The sequence below is a fragment of the Eretmochelys imbricata genome, chromosome 6 (assembly GCF_965152235.1).
Source record: "Eretmochelys imbricata isolate rEreImb1 chromosome 6, rEreImb1.hap1, whole genome shotgun sequence".
Taxonomy (NCBI): Eukaryota; Metazoa; Chordata; order Testudines; family Cheloniidae; genus Eretmochelys; species Eretmochelys imbricata.
Window position 1 is genome coordinate 12,422,837 of NC_135577.1, and position 23,989 is coordinate 12,446,825.

Sequence of the window (23,989 nt, forward strand, 5' to 3'; positions counted from 1 at the left end):
CTGACCTTACCGAGGCAGCCAAGAGCACCTCAGACATGATGACGATGGTTATCAGGTCTATTGCACCGTCTGCTGCCACAAGGCAATGAACTGCTGCTGTGTAGCAATGCAGTACCATGTCTGCCAGCACCCAGGAGATGTACGGTGACAGTGAGCTGAGCGGGCTCCATGCTTGCCGTGGTATGGCATCTGCACAGGTAACTCAGGAAAAAAGGCACGAAACGATTGTCTGCTGTTGCTTTCACGGAGGGAGGGAGGGAGGGAGGGAGGGAGGGCCTGAAGACATGCACTCAGAACCACCCGCGACAATGTTTTAGCCCCATCAGGCATTGGGATCTCAACCCAGAATTCCAATGGCTGGCGGAGACTGCAGGAACTGTGGGATAGCTACCCACAGTGCAACGCTCCGGAAGTCGACGCTAGCCTCGGTACTGTGGAAGCACTCCGCCAAGTTAATGCACTTAATGCATTTAGAGCATTTTCTGTGGGGACACACACACTTGACTACATAAAACGATTTCTAAAAAAATGACTTCTATAAATTCAACCTAATTTCGTAGTGTAGACATACCCTAAGGTGCCACAAGTACTCCTGTTCTTTTTATTAGAGAGGAGATAAGCACGGGTTGTTCTGTTTGCTGTTCAGGCTACGGCTTCACTGAGCGATGTTCAGATACTGATTTGACATTGGTTGTGCCTTAGCATGTAACAGGACAGACTCTGAGATGATTGTCATCACTCAAATCCAGGAAACTTTTTTGGCTTGCAGGGCAAGAGCTTGAGGATTCGGGGTCTTCCCTCACAGAAGTCAATGGTGAGCAAGGTGAAGGACGCTGGTGACCCAAAGAAACACCATACCAGTGCCTCAAGTGAAGAATCCAGTGGCTTTTCACTCACATGGAAAATAGAGTCCATTTTCAATTGCAGCCACACATCACATGGCAGATGCACCTACCTTCTCCATAAAGGGGAACTGAGGCATAGTCCTATTTGTGCCTGGGGGAAAGGGACTTCAGACTATGGAATATCTCATGAATCATTTGGGATATTGATGCTATCCTGGTGGGCTCTCTGCAAATTATTGTGCCTCACCTGAAGCAATCGAGTGGATTGCGAACCTAGGCTTGGACATCTAACACTGCTGGTTTTAAGTCATATGGAAGAAGAAGCAGCAAAGGCTCTGGGGCAAGCTAAGTCTAAATTCTGTGCCTATCCCTTTTCCCTTCTGATTTCTGTAGCCTTTGGAGCAGCAGATGAGCAATTGTGTGGCAGCATCGGGTAAAGCCAATAAATGGTGTCTTTTGCTGAGCTGAGTATGGGAATGAATGGTCAAATCTGCGCAGCTGTTCCTTATTTTGCTGGAGGGCTGTAACACAGTGTCTTGCCCATGGAGTGCAGATCCTGGGACTAAGCCAACCCTAATAACATGATGAGCCCCGCCTGAGTGGGATCAGTAATTTCCTATAAAAGGCCACAGGTGGCTGATCCAAGCTGGGAGAACCACTCAGGAAATAGAGGTCTGAGAAGTTGTAGTTGGCAAGAAGGTGAAGGAAACTGCTGCAGGGAGCAAGATGAGTTCTTGCAGAGACTTTGAAAGTGCAGATCTGGGAAAGAGGGCTGGGAACACCCCAATGAAGGAGAGACAGATGTTGAACTGAGTTTGGGGCCTGGATGGCTAATTTATATGTGAAGAGTGAATAAATTGGACTGCAGGTGGAGAATGTTTCAATTTCCTTTGGACTCTCTTGAGTTTGGTTAAGGAACCCTGTAAAGGAGACAGCAGGGATGGAGTGCTGCAAGGTGACCTCTGGCTATGAGGAGGAGCTTGGCTAGCAGCCAACCCTGTTACTTCGGAGGGGAACTGTGATCCACCAACCCCCTCCAGATGTTCAGAGGTGTCCCAAGTGTACTCCAGATTCAGCAGTAAGTGCAGGGGGCAGGTCAGCTGCTAGGCTCTGCAGGCTGTCCCCCACCCAATTCCCACTTCCACACAGCTGGAGGGAAAAGATTATGAGAGCTGATGGGAAGGAGGCAAATCATCCCCAGGAATGGTTCAGGGAGTTTTACGAGGCAATCAATGCAACAGTTCCTAACGGGCCCCTGGGAGCAGCCCAATAGAGGGGTGCAAGTGTAACCATTTCTGCAATTAAGCAGAGATCTGTAGCTCCCACCAGCCAAAGTTCAGTCCTGGCATGAGTGGCATCACTGAGTCCTAGCCGTTGTCTCCGATCTGCCTGCAGGCTGCTTCCAAGGTCTCCTGCTGCACCTGGCCCCTCTCTAGCCAATATGCTTCCCAGCTGAGTTCTCTGCTTCTCTCCCAGATCCCAGGCCACTGCCAGATGCCCCTGAATGAGCTCCCAGCCTGCTGACCTGTACCTCTCTGAGTCGCTCCTGGGGGAGCCGGGAAGCTGCTGCTCAGCAAACTCCTGCCAAGGCAAAGCTCAGCTGATCTTACGCTGCCCCCAGGCTTTTTGCATTGACAACTATGCTAGCCTCTCAGGAGTTGTCAGGTGGAGAAGCTGGAAGGGTTGGCAGCTGGGGAGGGTGCATTAGGGAACATGGGGTTGCTGGGGTTTTGGCACACAGGAGGTGGCTGAAATTGTGGTCAATAAAGTCAAGATGTGGCCAAGCCCAGATGTGGCTACGTGTTCCCCTCCTCGGTTTGGGCAGGGGGAAAGAGAGGTGGCTGGGGACTGAATTCCTGATTGCGTCTACATTAGAATGTTCCTACCCTTTAGTCCCAACTGGTAGCACTCATTAGAAACAGCTAGTGCAGCCCAGCACTGCTGTGGCATCTCCCCCCTGCTCCCAGCACAGGGAGACAACATGATGGAGAAACCATCAGCAGCTGCTCCACTCAAGCACCCTGTCAGGGCTAGGCCCAGCTCAGTTGCATGAGTGCAGAGGAGAATAATGTGTCTGGTTACCAGGGGAAAGGCAGGCTGAAATAATGGCTTGCTGTAGCAGGATATTTCCACTAATACACTCAGCAGTGAAATAGTTAACCTGGCTGCAGTTTCAGCAGCCATCGAGAGGTTTCAGAATTAACACTCTTTTTCTCTAAACGGGAATGACTGTCATGTCTCCCGGAGCTATTGCTCCAGGCTGGAAGCTGGCCTGGCTGGAGAACAGTTCTTATGCAGCCACAAGGAGGAGCTTTTTAAGGGAAAAAGCTGCAGGGAGCTAAATCCCTTCAGTGCCCCTGAACACCCTGGACCTGCTTAACCGTGCATTTCTTGGGTGCTGATCACTGCAGCGTCTGGATCCCAAGGGGCTGCTGTTGCATCACATTCCCTAAGCCAGCGAGGATTCTCCGCCCCTCCGTCCGCTCCCATCCTCCCCATGTTGTGCTTACAGTGTAGGCGATGTCCTAGTTTTACTTTTTGTCACTCTGCATCAAAGGGCGGCTGAGTTGGGGAGGGGAAGATGCAGACAGAGGGGTGCTGGGCCAAACCTGAGTGACGCTGCAACCCCGCACAGCAGGTCGCAATGCTGCTTGGTTTGGGGGCCCTGTGAAACGGGGAACCCAGTACAGACTTCCCCTTCCCACCCACCATGCTGGGTGGACGTGGGAAATACTCTTCTTCAGCCAGGACAGGGATTTGGGGGCATCAACATGGGACAGTCCGCTAACCCTCGGGCACTCACCGTGTAACCGGCACCAAATTGGAGAGGGAACAAATGCACACTTGGGGGGTCGGGGACTGGGACCTGGAGAGATCAGAGCACAGGGGCTTCAGGGACTATGTAGCACAGATTCACCGGGGGGCGACACAGCCAAGTGACTGCTCCCATTGGGTTAAAGTTAGACTGGAGTCAGTTTGGGGCATGGACAGTCTTTTTGTCCTGTATATGTACAGCGCCCAGCACCATGTGGATCTGGATAAATTCATAATAACTAAATGCTGGTTCATTGCCTTTAGAGCTGGTAGGAGAAAGGCAAGTATGTTTTGTGCGCACACACAAAAAATCAGAAAAAAAAACAAACCCCACCCCACTTCCCCACCATTTGAATAATTGGGTTTTTATTTATGTTTCAAAACAATTTTGGTTTGTTAGGCGGGGGGTGGGTGGAACTAAAAAGGGAAGGAAAGAAGGGGTATTTTCCTTACAAAATGAGATTAAAAATGGATTTTTTTTTGATCTACACAAACATTTTTGTTGGGGATGAAAAGCCATTTTTCATTGAAAAAAAAACTTTTCAACTAGAAAGTTTTCACTGGATCTGAGTCCCATCACTCTCCCTAGCCCTCTCCCTGTATTTTTTTCTAACTACCTGGGCAGTAATCTCCAAGTGGGTTGTGATGGCAGAAGTGAGGAGGTGGGAGGGCACATGCCTATGGGAAGAGCCATCTCCAAAGACACAGTCCACAGAGTGGAGCCTCCTCTAACCGCAGTCCATGGTCCAGGCCTCTGACACCTCTGGGTTCTGCTGTGGGGGCTCACAGTCAGTGGCGTTTACTGCTTCTGCCCCCTGTAGCCTGAGTCCACAGCTCTAGCCCCTTTCCCTGCAGGCCCAGGGCAGTTTCCAAGGGCCAGGTGAGGTGGCCTCTCTAACACCCTCACCCAGGAGGAGAACACCCCCTAGGCACTTGTTACTGACTGGATTGGGTTTGAATCTGGAACCTTCAGCATTAAAGGCTGAGGCCACCACTGCTAGGGCGAAAGGGCTATGCCCCCTGGCTGGCAGCTTTAGGAGAATCATCACCCTCCCATGTGGATCAGCCACTGCTGGGGGGCTCGGACCCAGAGTGGGTGAGGCAAGGAGCCCAGGAAGTGCAGCTGCTGGGAATCCAGGCGGAAGAAGGGTTTAGCTGGGCTGTTGACACCATTAGCCTCCCATTCTCCACCAGCAGTGCCCTCCAGCCTGCCCTGCTACACCAAAAGCCTTAATGACCTGCCACTAATGATGCTATACCTAGTGCCACAGCAAGGGAGAGTCCAGGCCTGGGGACTGACTACTCAGTGCCCCATTGGCCAGGGCCCCAGAGGGGATGGTGACTCCATGGTAAGCCCAGCACCCCATTGGCCAGTGCAGTGGATGGGCTCCAGGGTGAGCCCTTATGTATGGTGAGGGAAGTGGCAGCCCTGCGGCTGTGCTGTGTTTCCAGATGGAGGGTGCCCATCAGAGGCCCCATTAGCCACATTCCCAGTTTCTCAGCCCCTCTCCTTGCCTGGAATAACCCTCGCGGTACGGCGAGCTCTTGCAGAGCTTTTATTTCAGGACTGAGGGCCAGACACAGGCAGAGTTTGGGAAACAGTCACACAGACATGAATATAAGACACAGTTGTCCCCAGGGGCCCATCCTACCCCCTGCTCTGGGGGGAATGGGTGGGGGATGCTGAACCCTGAAATCTCTGGACAGTAGAAAGGCCAGGACAAGTTTCACCTTCTGGAACACCCCTTGTCCCCAGGCTGGCCAGTGCCCTGGAGCTCAGTAAGTGGAGAATCTGACCTCCAGACTCTCGCCATTATAGACGACGTAGTCCCCAGCACCTGGAACATGAGGAGAGGAAAGGGAGGATAAGGGATAAACGGGGTCAGTGGCCCCTCAGCCCCAGCCACCCACCTGCATGCCAGCCCCTCCCTGGGATCCTGTCTTTCCTGGTTCTCATCCCCGCTTTCTCTTGTGCCTCTCACTGCCCTGTTCCTCCCCCTCTCCCCTCCCCCTGCTCCCCACCCCTGCTCTTCCCACTGTCCCACCTTGGTTCAGTGGGATGCCGTTGCTCAGGAGCTGCCAGTAGGTGCGCTGGTTGTTATCAGCCTGCAGCCCCTGCACGGAAATGATGTACGGGCCCCAGGAGCTCTGCGTGTACTTGAAGCTACAGAGAGACAGAGAGTTGTGCAGGAGGACTGGTTACCATTGCCTCATAGCCTCCCCACCCCCCGCTTCACAGGGACATGCAACTGAGGACACAGTGGGACTGAACCCCACTCCATTCAGTGGGGAAAGGGAATGAGAAGCAGCCGAGCTGGCCCCTGCCTGAGCTCCGATCTCCCCATCCCAGGAAGACGTTGTCCAGCTGAGTGATGTGGCGGAGCCAGCCTTGATCCCCCTTCCCAGCCCCTGAGGGTTTAACCTACCCTCAGCACACTGCTAGCTGTGAGAGCCATGCAGGGTGGGGTAGCAGGGGCATGTCGACCCCCCCATGATCCTAGGGACCCCTCTGTTTTTAAAATCTCTGTTGCCCTAGGAGCCCCATGCTACCATCTAGCCTGCTCTGTGCCGCTGCCGCTGCCAGCAGTGGTGGGTGCCACGTTGCCAGGCTGAACAAGTACCTGAATTTGCTGGGGTCTTTATCCTGGGCAACCTCCATCACCTTGAAAAGGACGGAGCCCTGGGGCACGGTGACACTGATAGAGTCGTTGAACGTGTTGTTCACACCATCGGCAACAGTGTAGGTGACTCTGATGCTAGGTGGGCGGCTAGTGGGTGGGGCAGGCCTGGTGGTGGACAGGGGGAGGTTATCTGTGTGGGGAGAAAGAGGAGAGAGGGCGAAGAACTGCCACGTATACCTTGGAGAGAGCGATTCTCTCTCTGCAGGGACTCCAGTCCCACTGGAGTCAAGGGGAGAGAAAGAGGCAGAAGCAAAGACAGAGAGGCTCTAGGCAATGGCCCTCTGGGAAGGAGATTAGCTGGGACTGAACCCAGGGCCTCTGGATCTATGATGATGATGCTCTAGTGATTGAGCTAAGGAGAAGGATCGGTAGATTGAGACTCATAAATCTCTAGGCCATCTAGTCACTAGATGGAGACATAGAGCCGCACGGGCTCCACATAGAACGGAGCAGGAATTTTTCAATGAACCCTTTTTTTCCCAGAAAAATGCCAATTCAGTGTCCGAACTGTTCATGAAGCAGTGTTGGGTTGGTAGAAACTCCCACCTCAAAAAATGTGTGGTCAAAAGATTGCTGAACTGGAACGTTTTGGTTTTTCAACCTGAAACAACTTTTCGCTGAGAAATTTTAGTAAATTTACAGAGAGAAAAAAAGCGAGGAAGTTTGTAGTAGAAACACTTTGACGTTATCAAAAGGAAACATTTTGATTTATACAAATCAAAACAATTAATTTTTTTGTCTGTTTGTTTACTGGATTTTCAGTTTGTGAACATTTTTGAGATTTTTTTGCCTTTTCAGCCTCATTCAGGATGGAAACAAATTTTTGAAATGTCAAAACCCATTTCCCCCCCAACCCTTGCTACATGTGCTTCTGTCAGCCTCAGGTACTTTAGCTGGCCCCATCACCATCCTTAACAACCCCCCGATGAGGCAGGACAGTGCTATGAACCACATTGTACAGATGGAAAACTGAGGCACAGAGACACAGGGTACAGCTACACAGCCAAAAAATCCAAAAAACCCCATGGCAGCAAGTCTCAGAGCATGAGTCCACTGATTTGGGCTCGAGCTCTGGGGCTAAAAATAGCAGTGCAGACATGAAGGCTCTGAGACCCAATCCCTCGCCAGATTTCAGAACCCAGGCTCCAGCCCTAGCCCAAACATCTACACTGCTATTTCTAGCCTCACAGTGTGAGCCCCACGTTAGTTCACCCAAGCTCTGAACCTTGCTGCCAGAGGTTGTTTTTTTCCCCCTTGTGTAGACTTGTCCAAGGAGTCATTGGCTGAGCAGCGAGCTGAACATGGGTTTTCTAAATGCCGGGTAAGAGCCCAACCACTAGGGCACCCTTCCTCCGCACGGTTGAATTAATGGGCTCTGTCTGCCTGGGTGCTACCAGTTCTTATGTCCTGTGCTGGGAGAATAAGGCATCTGGACTTAGCCACCCTAGGGATGCTGCCTTTGGTCTACTCTCCTTACCTGGATCCATGGAGCAGTTGAGCTTACTCACGTCCAGGTAGGTCCTGTTCTCCAGGGAAGGGAGGATCTGGGAAGCAGCCATGGGGTTTTTGAATGTGCCCTGGGGAATCTTGTCCAGGACAGTGTGCAGAGTGTGGAGGCAACTCCAGTCCCCGGGTTTGAGATAGCTGGATGAGACGGATAAGGCCTGTGGAAGATAGAGAGGAAGGCAGGGTTACTCGCTGGGGCCTGGTTGTCCACGCCCAACATGACTGTTATAGAGGACAAGACTGTGAGCAAAGGCAGCTGGAAGGGGCTACAAGAACACGTCTGGATGGCCCACCAGGGAGAGAGCAGACGGGTGAGTAGGATGTAGACAGAAGGGAGGGATATTTAAGGCCTTCTATCTCCATTTATGGCAATATGGTGTTAACTCCGGAACCTACCAATGACACAGTAATTGCTGATATTAACTATTCCACAGGTGAATTATCCAGCTGCTCTGGGTTGTGGGGAGGGCCTTTGGGCTGTGGGTGAAGCTAGAATTCAGTCCCACCACCTTTGATTCCCACTGGGACTCTGGTCCCTCACCTGCATGGCCAACCCTGTGCTGTAGATGTTCCCGATCACTCCATCGCTTCTCTTCTCATTCAGGATTTTTTTCACTAGCCACTGCACGTTCTGTCTGATCTTCCTATCCACCTTCAGAGGGAGGGGCTGCCCCCTGGTCTGCAGGCAGATCTGAGCCAGGACTGCCACCGCTGCAGTGTCTGTGGGGACCGGAAAAGCGGCTCAGATGGGACTGTCACGCCAGAGAGGGGTGAGGGAGAGGGTCATCCAAACACCGACCCCCATGGGGACAGTCACAGGGATCCCAGCTCATGTCACTCATGCCACCTCCCCATAGGGGAAGCCATGCCCCCACAGGTATAGGAGGCTGGATGCCTTTACCTACCCACAGAGAACTGGCCGCTGAGGTAATATTTCTTGTGATCCGGGCTGAGGAGGGCACTGGCTCTGGCTGGTGAGAGGCGGCCGTTCAGCTGGCAAAGGGCCAGCACATCCAAGCTGAGCTGGTAGAAGTTGGTCAAGGGGTTGCCATGGCTCACTGTGGGGGAGAGACCTGTTGTTAGCCACAGACATACTCACAGACTGGGGCCAGGACAGAGGGGGCAAAACAGGGGGAGGGTGTGGGATGGGGGAAAGGGCCTGAGAGAGGGAGACACAGAGAGATAGGGGCAGAGAGAAGGGAAAGAGGTTGAGGGGATGGGAGAGCTTGATGGTGTGGGGGCAGAGGGGTTGAGCCAGGCAGGATCTTCCCCCCGGCCCTGCAAGCCTCAGGCTCCTCACCTATGTTCTGCAATTCCACCTGGAACTTCTGCTCCAGGAGACGTACCAGGTTGATGGTGGAGCCGTTTGCAGAGACCCGCCGGGGTTTGGAGCAGGAGGCCTGTTGAGCCAGGATATGGAGGGCCACCTGGCCCGAGGAGAAGGACGCAACTGAAAAACAGCATGCCGGGGGGGGGGGTCAGTGGGGCTGGCCATGCTGCAAACTTGCCCTATGCTCCCTGCCCCAGCCTCTATTTCTGCCTCTGGTTCCCTGCCCCAGGCTCATCCTCTGCCTCTCTGCCCCAGCCCCAGCCTCCCTGCACCGCATTCCCCTTGGGTGTGTCTCTTTCTCCCCCCACCCCATCAGTCTGTCTGTCTGTTCCTATCTGTCTCCCTTTATTTTCCTGCCTTTCTCTTCTCCCTTTGGTTTCATGCTGTTCGGAAGGGAGCAGCAGTTTCAGCACCAGCCTTGTTGTATCCAATGGGGGTTCTATGGGATGCAAAGGGGTGGGGAGATGGCTGTGTTTTGGGGGGTGCTGTGGGACACAGTGGGCATGGGGACATTGCTGTGGTTTTGGGGGGTGCTATGGGATGCAAAGGGGTCGGGGAAATGGTTGTTTTGCGGAGTGCTATAGGATGCCAAGGGGATGGGCAGATGGCTGGTTTTGGGGGGTGCTGTGTGGCACAGTGGGCATGGGGAAATGGCTGTGTTTTGGGGGCTGCTATGGGGTCACCTCTATCTCACAGAGAGGTGCATATTTGGGGAATAGCTTTGTTGTGGAGTCACCATTATCCTTTTAGGGGTCTGACTTTATATGTGAGGTTGTTGGGGACCCCACTTCCCAATGCGGGGTGGCTGGGTTGGGAAGGGTGGTTCTATTCGGGGGCAGTGTCAGAGTCCCACACGCCCGGTGGGTGTCTATGTGTGAGGAGGGGGATGGAGCACTTACCAGCTCGCTGTACTGCATCCTGGCTCAGTTTGTTCAGCATGTCCTGCTCGATGCGCCTGTTGTGGTCCTGGGCCAGCCGCAGGGCAAGCAGGATGCTGGGGTTCGGGGGGGCACTAGCACTCACTGAAAAGATCATCTTCTTCTGCAGATCCCTCACCAGGGGGCTCTCATCCTTGTTCACAGCTGGTGGAGGAGCCAGGATCACACATGGGTAGTCACAGCTGGGGGTCTATACAACTTCACCCCCACCCCCAGCCCTCAGAACCAGCTGAGGGGGGGATGCGGGGCCCCAGGCATCAGCCAGGAGGAAGTTAACACACCCCAGCCCTAGCCCCCCATTACACCCCATTTCTAAACCCACCTTCACCAGCCCCCCCAAAAGCCTCCCTGCCCACCCCCCAGTCTCTCCTTGGCATTGTAGCTGTGCAGAGATGCTCTGCACAGGCAGTTTGCACATGGTGAAGCAAGGACCCAGACCCTGCAGTCCCCCAGGTAGGTGGGGTGTGACTTTGGCACCTGAGCCAGCCAGCTTCTCCAATGCCCAGTGCTGGCACAGTCCCATGCTGCAGGTCACCTGTGTCCTGGCCCAGAGACAACTGCATCCTTGATCCCTGCCCGCCCTTCTCTATCCCTCACTGGCCATGTGTGAAATTTTCCAGGCCAGGTGTAAGAGGCAGGAACGATGGAAGGAGAGCAGCTGTCCCTGGATGGCAGGGACAATGAGGCTATTATTGCTCAGCCTCCAATGGGGCATCAGGAAGGGAAACTCCTCCTGAGTCCCCAGGCAAACTGGAAAAACCAGCTTCCAGGTCTGGGTGATGTCTACACTGTACACTGGTGTCGGCAGCAGAGACGACAGGAGTAGCTCGTACCACAGTGAAAAGCAGGCTGTGCCCAGGCTGCGGGGTGTAGCTACATGAGGAAGGGAAGGCTCTGGTGGGGAAGGCAGTGGGGAAAGGCTCCCTTCCCCCTGCCACCCCAACAGACACAACACAGAGGGGAGGGGTACATGGCACAGGGCCATTTGACTCACCACAGCCCTGGCACAGCCCCCCTGGGGCGAGATATAGGAGCAGGAGCCCAGCTAGCATGGTCACCAAAGTCCTCATCATCCCTCTGTTTCCAGGTCCCTTGCTGTGCTGGGACCTGGACTAGGACCTGGTATTTATCAGCTGGAAGGAGGCGGGGACACCAGGGTGCCCTGCCCTCCTCCCCTGGCTTGCCTCACCCTGCTGCTTCCCCATAGCAGACTGGAAACATTGAGCAATGCCCAGCAGTATGGGCAGGTCTGTGCCCCAGAGACTGGCACAGACAGAGATGGCCAGGGCTGTCAGACAACTACTCCCTCCCCATGGCCTCTGGGCTGCACCAGAGACCTAGATGGAATTTTCCCAGTCACAGTTCACACCCACTCCCTCCACCATCCTGTTGAACTTGGTGTCACAGGGCCCTGGGTCAAATCTCACTAGAGGGGCCATAGGACTGTGAGACCACAGCTGGCTAACACCTCTGCCCAGACATATGGACACCATGGGTCACCTCAGTGAAGTAGTACTCCACGATACCAGAGAGGGAATTTGGGCTTCTTGGTTTTATCCCTACCTGGTTTCCTAGGTCATTGTGTGTAGATGACCCTGGCCGTAGGCTGGGATTGAGGGGCATCAGGAGAGCTGGGGTAGGGAGCCCTGGGCCAGGATAGCAGAGGGTTACAGGTTGGGATTGAGGAGCCTCGGCAGAGCTGTGGGGGAGGCCAGGGCTAGGGTAACAGGGGACTGTGGGTTGAAATTGAAGCTCAACACCAGAGCTGTGTGTGACAGGGGTCCCAGGGATGGGATAGCCAGGGTCTAGGGTCAGGTTTGGCGGACATCGGCAGAGCTGGGTGGGGGCTCAGGATGGCACTGAGGTGGGTGGTTCTGGGGTTCAGGAGTCAACTGATTTCAGCTGAAGCCAGGGCTGCCCAGCACCTCTGAACAGTAGGCCCCAGGAGTCTCAAATTAGGCACCCAAAACTAGTGGGTGCTTGAAAAATTAGCCTTTGACTGTTCTGTGTGTCAGTTTCCCATGAGTATAATGGGGGTGGTCATCCCTTCCTCACTGAGATGGGGGGAGGGTTAGTTCATCCATCTGTGCATAGAACTAGGAGATCCTTGCCTGGGAGGTGGGTTGTCATGGTCTTGCTGTGTATGAGGGTTTCATTCCCAAGTGCTGGAGGAAACAGGGAAACAATGGACAGAAACTTTACAAACAAACGTGCTCTTATCACAAAAGGGTTGTGAACAGACATAAAGTCTCTTACAGAAGTGGGTAGGTGGCTCATTAGGAAAGGGGCATAGTTACCACCCCTAGGAGCTGAACCTATAACCACAAGGGCTCAGGGTTGCACACATCTACCAGATGCAGCTCTCCTGGCTTTGGCTGGCTACGCTCACCTGCCCCTGTCAAAGCTGCAGAGGATGGGACTGGAGCTGTGGCCCATGCTGGTAATGGAGGAATCACAAACACCTGAGTGCTGCTGCCCCAGGTATAAAATGAGCCACTGTGGGCTACTTCTCTTTATGTGGCTGTTTCCTGAGTAGAGAGTGGAAGATGGGAGCTCCTGTGGGATGCTGGGCTTTGCTCCTCTTAGTCACTGGTGCTTGGGCTCAAAATGCTTCAGGTAAAGTGGGGGGAATGAGGGGTGCAAAGTGAGCCTCTTGCTGTGGTTTATCCTCCAGCTGAGTGGGGCCTTCCTGCTCTGGGCTCCAGCCTCCTGGAAGAGCTGCTGAGTGGGCAGAGCCGGATCCAGGTCCTGTTGATCATGTGTTTCCTTAGACTTGTATGTTCTGGCTAGGTAAAACCTAGGGCTCTCCCATATGGCATGTATTCTGGGCACCTGCTCAGTGACTTATCTGCTGGCAGGGTGCCTACAGAGCTTCACTTCCTCCTGGCCCATGTGGGGAAACCCTGGACTCCTTGCAGTTGCCAGGCATGGAAGTTGCTCCATTTTACAGTCTGTGGCTGTAAATCTCCTAAGTATGCAACTTCCCTTGGGCTTAAATAACATAATCTTGTTCTTTAGGTAGTGTAGCCATGTCAGTCCCAGGATATTACAGTGACAAGTAAGTGAGGTAATACCTCTTAGTGGACCAATATGACCCATAAAAGATACTACCTCACCCACCTTGCTTCTGTTGTCTTGTAAAACAGTGGCAGCTGCTGCTACTACTCACCAGAAGGGTCTCTCGCCCACTGGTGATGGATTGGGGAAGCAGCTATTGACATAGGTACTACAGAAAGGTGATGAGATATAGCTGGGCTCTGCAGTGAGGAATCCACCATGTTCCTCTTCCCCTCCCTTGACTTTGTCCCAGGCAAGATGGGCATTAGCGGTTCTTGGGTTCACAGACCTGCCCCCTCAAAGGATCCAACGCTGCATTTTGGTGGCAGGCATCCCGGGGCTTAGTAGCAACAATGAGACAACAGTGAGGGTTCCTCTTGTGGTCGCTATCTAGGCGCCTCTGATGGCATGAGATCTGTAACACAAGGAGATACCAGCAGGACAGTCCTGTGCTCACTTGTGAGACTTCTGAGGTGGTATTCCCTAGTGGCTAGAGCAGGTGGGAGCTCTGAGTCTGGGGCCCTGGGTTCTAGTCCTAGCTCTCCAAGGGTGATCTTGTTGAAACCAAAGCTTTCCATAGTGGCTGCTGGATTTCTGGGTACCTCATTTTTGGGGTGTCTGGCTTCAGGTACCCACAGATTCACATCTGACTCGGTTTCCTGCTCCCGTGCCCTGATGCTTGGCAGCAAGCTGCATTGGTGCTCCTGGATGCCTTTTGGGTCCTTCAAGGGTTAATGCTCTCACTCTCTCCTGCCTCTAACCTGGCTTTATCAGCAGCTGGGAGTAACCTGCTGGCTGATGCAGAGCTTCCTTGTTCCTCCTCCATTCAGGTAGATGACTGAAGGCAGCTACCTGGTATTTCAGCTCTGGGGTTGGTAGAACCTGGCACTGCTGTGGCTCCAGTTTCCACTTTCCTGAAATGGAGAGGATTCCTGGTGGCCTGTGTCTGAGTAGGGAAGATGTGGGAGGCGAGGGGCTGTTGGAGACCTACTCTGGGCAGACTAGGGCCAGGTCTCTACTCAGTTTTTTTGGGTCAGTCAGGGGTGTGTGTGTGTGAGAACATGGTAAGCTGCCAAAAATTGCCATGTACACACAGCTTTGACAACAGAAGGGAGCCTTTCTGGGCTTAACAAATGTTGTTCCAGGGGGTGGTATTACTCTGCTGACGGAAAACATCTGCTGTTGGCATAAGCTCAGCCTGCACTTAGAGGGCTTTGCCATATAGCTCTGACAGTGAAGTATTGTGTGGACAAGGCCTGATTCTCCACAGACCCTGCATATGGCCAGTGTGCTATTGCAACTCATAGCCATCTAGCTCCAGGGACTCAGCTGCCATAGGTCTAATGACTGTCTCACTCAGTGTAATGTGGAAGAAGGGACCCGTCACCCTCAGTGATGGAGGTTGGTGGATCCTCTAACCACATCACTGGATGCTCACCCTTTCTTCTGCTGACACTGGGTTCGTCCATCTGGCCACAGTGCCACTGGCTGCTTTTCCCAGGGGTGGTATCAGTACATGCCCCTGGTCAGCAGGAACCAGGGGATGAACTGTTGAGGTGGTGGGGAGATCCCCTCTCCTGCTAGCACAGATCTGGTAGCTGGACCCTGGGAGGTGCCAGGGCTAGAGGATGGCCTCTCAGGCACAGGGCAGGTGTTTGGAATGGAGTGGAAAGAGCATGTTGGGGTTGCAGCAACTGGAATTATGGCCCTGAGTCCTAGGAGTGGTGTAAATCCCAGGATAGGATCTTGGGGGGCTCTTGTGTCTGGAGGATGCTGTGGCTGTGAGTCTGTTAACCCCTGTGTGCCCCATCTGCAGTGTCGGTGGTGTGTGGCAGCTCGCGGCTTCAGATCACGGTGCTGGTGGATCTCTTTGGGAATGGCGTGACTGTCTCTGCCAGGGAGCTGACACTGGGGGCTGGCTGTGCCGTGACTGCTGTTGGGCCAGATAGATTCCAGCTAGAACACCTGCTATCGGCATGTGGGGCCACCATGGAGGTGAGAGCAGAGACCAGTAGGGGCTGGGTATGTGGGTGGGTGTCAATCTCTCTCCTGAGTGCAGCCTAGTTTCAATCCTCAGCATGCCCCGCCCCCCCCCCATATTTCCTGAGTAATGGCAATCAGGCCTCACATTCATTCACTCCAGTGCTGGACATGGAGCAGACTCACTGCAATGAGGCTCTTCTTGAATCTGGATATACCCTGTCCCATGCAGGAGAAGACGAATAGGGGATCTGGCTCAGAGGAAGCCCTTGGGTGGAGGGGAGCCAAGGGGAGAGGGCCTTCTAGCCATCAGATACTAACCCACAGCATTTCACTTCATGGCTGCAGCTGAACTAGGGGGAATTGTACAGTGTCTTAAGTACACAGCAGGGGCCATGGAGGGCCTAACATTGCCAATGAACGGGCACAATGCAAGGGCTGAAGCAGATCTGTGAACGCTGGCTTGTGGAATTGCTTGGCTAACTCCTGCCTTCCTCTTCCCACAGGTTCCTGCATTTGCAGGAGCTGTGGGAACACAGACTGATCTAAAATGGGAAGTTAACAGGCATTAGAACTATTGAGCTGGAAGCAGTACCCAGGGTTCCCCAAGTACTCAGTGTGCCCCTATAGGAAGGGACTCTCCATTTCCCTGTCTGGAAAATGACAGACTAGCCATGGTGGGGAGGGGTCCTGAGCCTTAATTAGTGATCACATGTGATGAGATGCTCAGGTGGAGGTTACCATTGTAACCCCCTCTTCAGGGCACTGCATGCCCCCTCTAGTGGCTGATCCATGGAGGCTTGACTCTGCTCCAGCTCCTGGCTAGCAGATGGATTCCTCTGGATCTTGTGGTAGCAGCTTCTGCTCCTAGGAGTCCAGGCACTAGGTCCAAGCCCTGATGTTGGCCCAGGAGGGGGCTGACTGATATAGCAGTGATTCTCATCTCCCTCTAACTAGAGTCTCTTTACTACCTGCCCCGTTGAATGGCAGCTGCTGGAGGGTTGTGAGGGTCAAACCTGGTGCCCTACTGGCTGGTGCTCTGGGGTATCTCTTCAATGGTGTATGCACCTCCCCTTTCTGGCTGGTCACAGTAGCTATCCTCCTGGCCTGTGGCTGGACAGGATGCCCTGCTGCTAGGTGGATGGATGGAGCAGGGTGCAGCTGAGTAGCCTTGGGGGATACTGACTCTTGGCTGTATTTGCTCCACATAGCTCCTCCCTGACACCATCCACTACAGAAACTTCCTTTACTACAGACCTTCTGCCATGGGGGGTGTGATCCGAGCCAGCGCCTTCTCCCTCCCCATAGACTGCTTCTACCCCAGGTGAGTGAGCATCCTCCATGCAGTGTTGGGGGGCTGAGAACGGGTCCCAACTTCCTTCAAGGAGCAAAGTCTCTCCCCATTACCTGGACTTATTCATCCTCAGCATTGCAGGGCTGTCCCACTGAGCTTTGCTAATGGCCAGGGAGTCAGGAGTCCTGGATTGCCCTGCTGAGGCTGGGATGTGATTACAGGGTCTGTCACACCAAGGCTGGGTATTCAGTCAACTAGAGCTGCCCAGGTCTTTAATACTCATGACTCAGCTGCAGAGAAGCACAACTGAGCAGAGCCTTGGTGGGGCCTGATGGTCCACAAGACCTACCTGTCACCCACACGATGCTGATCTACTAGTGCCATGCACACACCATGCTAGTGCACATGGTGAGACAAGGCAATAGAGACTGAAGTGATAATGTACTAGGGCTCATGAATGTCTCAGCCAGCTTCTTCACCACAGCTCTGCTCTGGCTACACCATAGTCTTGGGCTGAGCCAGGGGATGGAGGGGTGGCTCTAGATCAGGGGTTCTCAAACTGGGGCACAGGACTCCTCCAGGTGAGCTGTCAGCCTCCACCCCAAACCTCCCTTTGCCTCCAGCATTTATAATGGTGGTAAATGTTTTTAATTACGAGCCTGAGTATGACCCCCCCATATGTGAAAGGGGTTCCCAGTACAAGTTTGAGAACCACTGATCTAGATGCTATGATGTGTAACTGGAGTGTCCTGCTGGGATTAACCTCCCAGCTATTGGGGGGGGGGGGGGGGGGGCAGGGTGATAGGAAAGCAGGAGGGGCTACACAATGGCTGCCAGGATATCTCCAAAGGAGAATGCCATGTGCCACCACACAATGGGAGATCCTGGGTATGAAGAAGGGGTAGCGACTGTCTCTTCTCTGTTCAGGACTGGGAATGTCTCTTCCTTGGGCCTCCAACCCACCTGGATCCCCTTCAGCTCCACTCTAATGCACAGACGGCGTCTGGACTTTGCCCTGGATGTATATGACAGTGAGTGGTGCTGTATTCAAGGGGACCTTGGGAGTCTCCTGGGGATCCCACCCAGTCTATGGCTAAATGACAGGGAGCCCACTAGCCAGGCTTGTCTCCAGGGGATGAGTTAGGAAGGCACTTCATTGCTCATGCAGATACTACCTAAGCTGTTCACATAAAGGGGGAAGTGTGGGCACCCCAAGTTAGTCAGTGCACCTCAGTTCTGTGTTCTCCCCAGCCCTGACAACATCCTTCCTCTCATCCCTGAGCTCCCCTTACCTTGACCCATAGCCCTCTGCCATTCCAGCTGTTAGTACCCCTCAGTCCCACCCTGCTGCCCCTATTATTCTAGCCTTGGGTTTTCCTTCCCACAGATCTGTTGATGCCACCCCAATCCTCCTGCTTTCTTGCTGATCTCTCCTGCCTTATACCCCTTTCTCTGGCAGACTCCTTGCTAGTCTGTACTGAGGGATGGGCAGTGCTGGCTAGGCAGGAACAAGGAGGGTTCAGGTGAGTGTCATCCCCCATCTTTTGTCCTCAGGTACCTGGTCATCCCCCCTGTCTGACCCCACTTACTACCTTGGTGACCTGATAAACATCCAGGCATCAGTGAGAACTGGCAGCCATGCACCTCTGAGGATCTACGTGGATGAATGTGTGGCCCGGCCAAGTGCAGAGTCTTCCATGAAATATGAGGTCATCACAGACCACGGGTGAGCGTCTGGGGCAGAAGAGACTGAACGGGCTCCAATGTCTACTATAAAAACACCATTTTATCTAGCAGGACTAGGCAGTTCTGGCCCATGGAGGGAACTGGACAGTGGGCTTTTAAGTTATTGGTAGGGCCCTACCAAATTCAGAGTCCATTTTGGTCAATTTCACAGTAGTAGGATTTAAAAAAATTCTACAGATTTCATTATTTTAGCATTGAAATCTGAAGTGTCCCAGTGTTGTAACTGTAGGGATCCTGACCCAAAAAGGAGTTTGGGGGGCAGGCGGTCACAAGGTTATTGTAGGCAGGGTTGCAGCACTGCTACCCTTACTTTAGCATGGCTGCTGACAGGGTGCTGCCTTCAGAGCTGGATGCCTGGCCAACAGCCGCTGCTCTCGGGCCGCCCAGCTCTGAAGGCAGCACAGAAGTAAGGGTGGCAATACCATGAGCCCCCTAAAATAACCTTGACCCCCCACAACTCCCTTTTGGGTAAGGATCCCCAATTTGAGAAACACTGGTCTCCCCTGTGATTACTGTATAGTATAGGGTAAAATGTGGCACATGTGACCAGATTTCGGGAGGGGGGGGAGAGGCAGGCCAAATTTCACAGTCCATGACTTGTTGTTCATGGCCATGAATTTAGTAGGGCCTTAGTTATTAGTAATGGTTTGAACTGCTCCTGTACAACCTGTATCTCCAGGCTGCCGGCTGCTCCACCATTGCCCCAAATCCCCACAATTCCTTGTCTCCCCAACCCTGGGATCTGGGTCAGGTGCCCCCCCAGCTGTTTCTCAGGTCCCATGTGGACCGCCTGGGAGCCAGGATGATGGCTGGCTCCATGGCACTGAGGAGGCTGGGTGAGTAACCCCTCTCCTCCCTACAGGTGCCTTGTGGATGGGCAGCACAGCCGCTCCCACTTCCTTGCCCCACGAGGAGACCAGTTCCTCCGTTTCCAGCTGGACACATTTGTCTTCACCGGTGCTTCCAACAGCCAGGTCAGTACACAGGCGGGGGTGGGGAGGGGGCTGAGCCACCTGGAAGGGCACTGACTTCCCTGTATGGGGTGGGTGTCAGCAATGCAAGATGGCTGCCGTCTCCATGTGGGACTCTCCCACAGGACCCTGCAAGGAGATAAGATGAGCTCTCCCGTCCTCTCTCTCCTAGAGAGATGAATGGCCAGGGGTGTGGGGCAGAATGGGTGCTGTATGGGAAGAGGGTTCCCTCAGCCTGACCTCACAGTAAGTTGAGCTCTGGGCTCTCCCTGCATCCCATACAGAACCACATCTGGCTGTGACATCTTTCATGCTTTCAGATCTACCTCCTGTGCCACCTGAAGGCCGTGGCTGCCGGCCCTGCTGACCAGCACAACAAGGCCTGCTCCTATGATCCAGCTACTGCAGCCTGGCACTCCCATGACGGAGGAGACTGCTCCTGCTGTGCTTCCCCTGCTGGCTGTGGGAGCAGGAGGCGGCGCCGGCATCTGCCTCAGGAAAGGGAAGGTAACCTTTCATGCGCCCCCCATCCTTCTGGAGGAGCTTGCCTGGCTTCTGCCATTCCTTGGTGGGCTGGGGGAGGCTGACCTGGGCTAATGTGTCCCTGGGATCCTCCAATCTCTGCCCTACCCCCAGACCACTCTTCCTTGGCACCAGAGCAGGGGCTGCCCTAGGGGCATTTGGCCCCTTCTAGCATTTGGGAGAGTAGAGCTGCCCCTCTCGCCCATGAGACTAAGCTCCCATCTGGCTCATGTCAAAGCTGAGCCCGACTGCTTCTGATATGGGGGCTGGATAGATCATCTGGCTTGCTGCACATGTGGCTTCCACCCCACCAGACCCTGTGCTGATTGCTGGTGGGCATTGGCATGGCAGGAGGAGGGTGGTGAGGCTCCCAGACCATGGCTGCTCTTTCCCTGCAGGGCTCCTTGGAGAAGCAGACCTCCAGCTCGGCCCTATCAAGCTGGCCTCCAATTCCTCCACTACACTGGGCTCCAGACCCCTAACATTGGCTTCTACAGAGCCCACCTCCACCATGGCAGGGGCTGTTGAGCTCTCTTACACTGTGCCCATCTCTGGCACCCCTAAAGCCATCCACCCTGTCCTGTTCTCTCCCAATCGGGCCATGAACCCCATCGTGAGAGGGGACATGAAGGAGTCCTCAGGTGAGTGCTCTGATCTGCCCTCTGTCATGGGGTGGGGGGAGCTGACTGGAGTGAGACTGACTCCCATGACCCATCTGTCAGTGGGTGAGTTGTTGCTCGATGTAGCCACGAGCAAGGCCATGAGCAGTCTGGTCAACTTCTTATTGTCTCATCACCTAGCCAACTGACTAATGGGGTTGCTGTCATTGGCTGCAGGGCCCCAAATCCTGGAAATCTGGGATGAGGGGAGATCTGGAGTCAGGCTCTTCCAAACAGAAATGGGGGGACCAAGCCCCATGTCCCACAAGCATGGAGCAGTGCCCAGGAGGGGGTGGAAAAACTTAGCCTTGCTGGGTTGATCCCTGTCTCTTCCCTTCCCCCCCCCCCCCCAACACACAAGGGTTGATGATGGCTTTAGGAGGCTCTTGGAGCCAGGCTGCTTTGACCACGTGTCCTCTCAGCCTCTCTCCTGAGTGCTGCTCTGTATTCCTTTCCCACAGGGCTGCGGCTCTCCTTCTCTGTCACCACCCTGGCCATCGCAGTGCTGTGCTCACTCTTTGTCTTCCTGGGAATCCTGGGTTGCTACTGCTCCACCAAGCGCTACCACAGAGGATACCGGATGGGTGCCATTGATGCTGCCTTGGGGGAGTCTGGTGCTGTTGCTATGGCACCCACAGCCTCTGGGGACTCCAATGTAGCCTCTAAGAAACCTGGTGCTGTGGTGGCTGCAGCCTGGGGGGAGTCTGGCTCTGTATGAAACTCCAGTTGCCTCTTAAAAAATAAAACAAAATAAACCAGTCAGTCAATGGAAATGTCTCATTCCTCAGTGTGGGGGTAGCTGGGGAGGGGGGCACTTCAGCACCACCTGGCTGGCTGTGAGAGCCTCTTTTGTCCCCAGTTTAACTATGGCCAGTCATACCACTACCTTCTCCTTCAGGACCAGAAGATAAGATGACCACTGAGGGTCAGATTTCCAAAAGAGCATTCTGTCTTCAGTAGGAAGCTATAATCTGACCTGCAGGGTGAGAGAGCTTCTTCCTCTTTAGCAATGGCTCTACCATAAAACACCCACTATGTACCTTCCTTTTGTTACGAATTACACCTGGTAGGTCACACACAGTTCAAATCTAGGCTGAGGCACAAAGTCCACAACTGCCGAGTTCCCAAAAAACACCAAGTTTATGACACTCAAGCATGGTGCCCCCCTGCTAGCCAGGAGGGGACCCTGAGTACAGATTATACAAAGGTTATATACTTTTTAGCAAAGCATGTTGCCCTTGTGCATCGGAAACCTTAGCCAATAAACAAACCCTTTTCTTATCTACCACCTATCCCTGCTTGGTGCATTCCTCATGCTAAACTAGTATGTTAATTACACAGCATGGTCCTAAAGCAATGCATCAGTGACTTTCATTATCAGGATGGGAGGCCTTACATCAAAGGCCAGAAAATAGGGAGTTTAGGGACTGACAAAGAAACAGATACTGGGAGTCAAGGCAGGCTGGAGACAAGGAGGAGGATTTTCACAGGAATGCAGTATCTAAGGAACACTCCTCCTGGTGCATGATGTGCTTGCTTTTAGACAATGGTGGGCCCCAAACCAAAATGGAGTCACATGTGCTAACTTTTCCTTAACACTTTGGGGCATGTCACTGCCTGGGTAGGGGGAGCACACACACATTTCATGTCCTCTGATACAATGACATCAATGATGGGGGGCCTTGTTGCTGAGGGAACATTCGGTTGTCTTTTCTGTGGTAAGAGACCTAGGTAACCATGATGACTCAGGTATTCCCCCATTGTAAATGGGGTGTGGGGAGGATGCTGAGTCTTCATGCTCTGCTGTCTCCATCTGCTTTGCCTAGGCCCTGCTCTTGGGGGCAGGGGGTAGGACAAACAAATCACTCCACTCAAATCTTGGAACTCAAGGGCTTTGAGCCAACTGCCTCTATGCACTAATGGATACATCAGTCCAACTGATGTGACTTGTCTGGTCCCATCTCTCCACTCACTGTTCCCCTCTCACTCATGGTGGCTGGACCCCCATCACAGCCCCACACCTGAGCTGGATCTAAATAATCCCCCAAACAACTAGAGCCTAGGTACCCAAAAGGCAGTTAACTGAGGCTGTCCTGAATGAGAACATTCTGAGTGGGTGTCTAACTGGGTAAGGTATCAATGAGGGGCTGAATGTGTGCTGATCTCCTGTGTACCCCTGCAGGGCAGATCTGGGAGAGGCAGCACAGTTGGTCCTAAGCCATGCCTCCTACCAGCCCTGGTGAGAAGGTAGGAAAGGCAGTGAAGGGCATGACTCTCTGTCCCTTCCTGCAGTGACAGTCTTAAAGATCTTTCTGCCATGCTCAGAAAGGCACTGGTGTCTTACTTAACAGTCCAGCTTAGTAGCTACGGGGGTGGATTCTAGGCCTGCTCTCTGCAAATTCACTGAGACTTTTGGCCTAGATATCTGAGTGCTGGGACCTTAGAGTTAGTGCTGGTGTATCATATGGTAGAGGAGAGTACTCTCCTCAGACAGTTGAGGGTCTTGTGCTCCTATGGCTAGTAACTGGAGAGTATAAACCTATGCTCAAACTGAGCTCTCTTCTGCCATCAACTGAGGAACGGGGGGCAAAGATGTGAGGAACCAACTGTATTTGCTCAATGAGGAGTCCTTGTGGCACCTTATAGACTAACACAGCTACTGCTCTGAAACCTGTATTTTCACAGACACACCTAGGTTGCCTGGGTGATCAGTAGACAGAGCAGCTTTGCCGAAGTGATCAATTTTGGCTGGTTTGGTTTAAAACTTGGGCGCAGGACTAACAAAATCTTATCCTATAACTAAAGGGTAGAGAACAATACAGTTCCTCTAACTGTAAGCTCATTTGCTAAGTCTTGGGTAGTGACGTCAAATCCAAGTGAAAGACGGAGTGGCAATAGACTTTTCCTATGTGGAGCAGATTCTTCTTAAAGCATCTTAGGTGTTGTTTGGCCATCTTCTCCAGAGTTTAAAGAGAGCTGAAAACCCTTTCAACTTATTTCAACCTTTCCAGTGATCACTAGTGCTGAAATCATTACTAAGCTGATGATGTAAGGGGCTGAACCTGAGGTGTTTTGGGAGGGTCTTCTGGTGAAAGAAAATGCAGAAGGGGCAGTAGTGGCCACCCACTCCAATCACTAAGAACTGGATTAGCAGGTGGAACCTCCGAACAGCATCACTCAACCATTTCCCCCCACCCTCAGGCAGGATGTACATCTGATTGAATGCACCCCTGGAGGCTAGGATTTTCCTGATCTTGGACACCAAACTGGGTGGGGGTACAGCAAGGGGCAAAGGGACTGCTGTGCTAAGCTGATGTCCACTGGGCCTTCCCATTGCAAGTTGGGAACAGGCAGAGGACCAAGATTCTGTGGGGAAAGTGTTTTACTTTACTTTCGAGTCACCATTTTGGTAGTTCCCCCTAATTCCTCTCCACGGAAGCTTTCTCATACACAAACTCAGGGCTTGAACCTGGGGAAGTATTGCCTCATGGAGAAGGGTGGTGAATAGGTTTCCCACATTTCTGGTTGTCAGCTCATGCTGCTTCTGTTTTGTAATGTAAGCGGAGTCAGGATGAGCTCTACCCTGACATCTGGTGGTGAGTTGTGGTGGGTTGTGGAAAAGAACTTCAGGGGCTGATCTCATTTG

The 23,989-nt window shown here is 53.3% G+C and overlaps 2 protein-coding genes across 2 annotated transcripts; one reads left to right on the plus strand and one right to left on the minus strand.

The window, feature by feature from the left end:
- Positions 1 to 5,202: 5,202 nt before the first annotated feature.
- Positions 5,203 to 11,218, minus strand: LOC144267137 (transcobalamin-1-like). The gene is made up of 9 exons (XM_077820856.1): positions 11,109 to 11,218; positions 10,076 to 10,258; positions 9,147 to 9,296; positions 8,752 to 8,904; positions 8,388 to 8,566; positions 7,818 to 8,004; positions 6,281 to 6,470; positions 5,705 to 5,823; positions 5,203 to 5,497 (listed from the first exon to the last, which is right to left on the minus strand). The coding sequence occupies exons 1-9, from the start codon at positions 11,185 to 11,187 to the stop codon at positions 5,436 to 5,438; spliced, it is 1,302 nt and encodes a 433-aa protein (XP_077676982.1). The 5' UTR covers positions 11,188 to 11,218; the 3' UTR covers positions 5,203 to 5,435.
- A 1,442-nt stretch (positions 11,219 to 12,660) lies between these two features.
- LOC144266290 (zona pellucida sperm-binding protein 3-like) lies at positions 12,661 to 21,061 on the plus strand. Its single transcript, XM_077819734.1, has 9 exons — positions 12,661 to 12,730; positions 14,988 to 15,166; positions 16,363 to 16,475; positions 17,373 to 17,476; positions 18,000 to 18,171; positions 19,054 to 19,165; positions 19,483 to 19,669; positions 20,083 to 20,325; positions 20,805 to 21,061. Exons 1-9 carry the CDS (start codon positions 12,661 to 12,663, stop codon positions 21,059 to 21,061), a joined length of 1,437 nt encoding a protein of 478 aa, XP_077675860.1.
- The last annotated feature ends 2,928 nt before the right edge of the window (positions 21,062 to 23,989 follow it).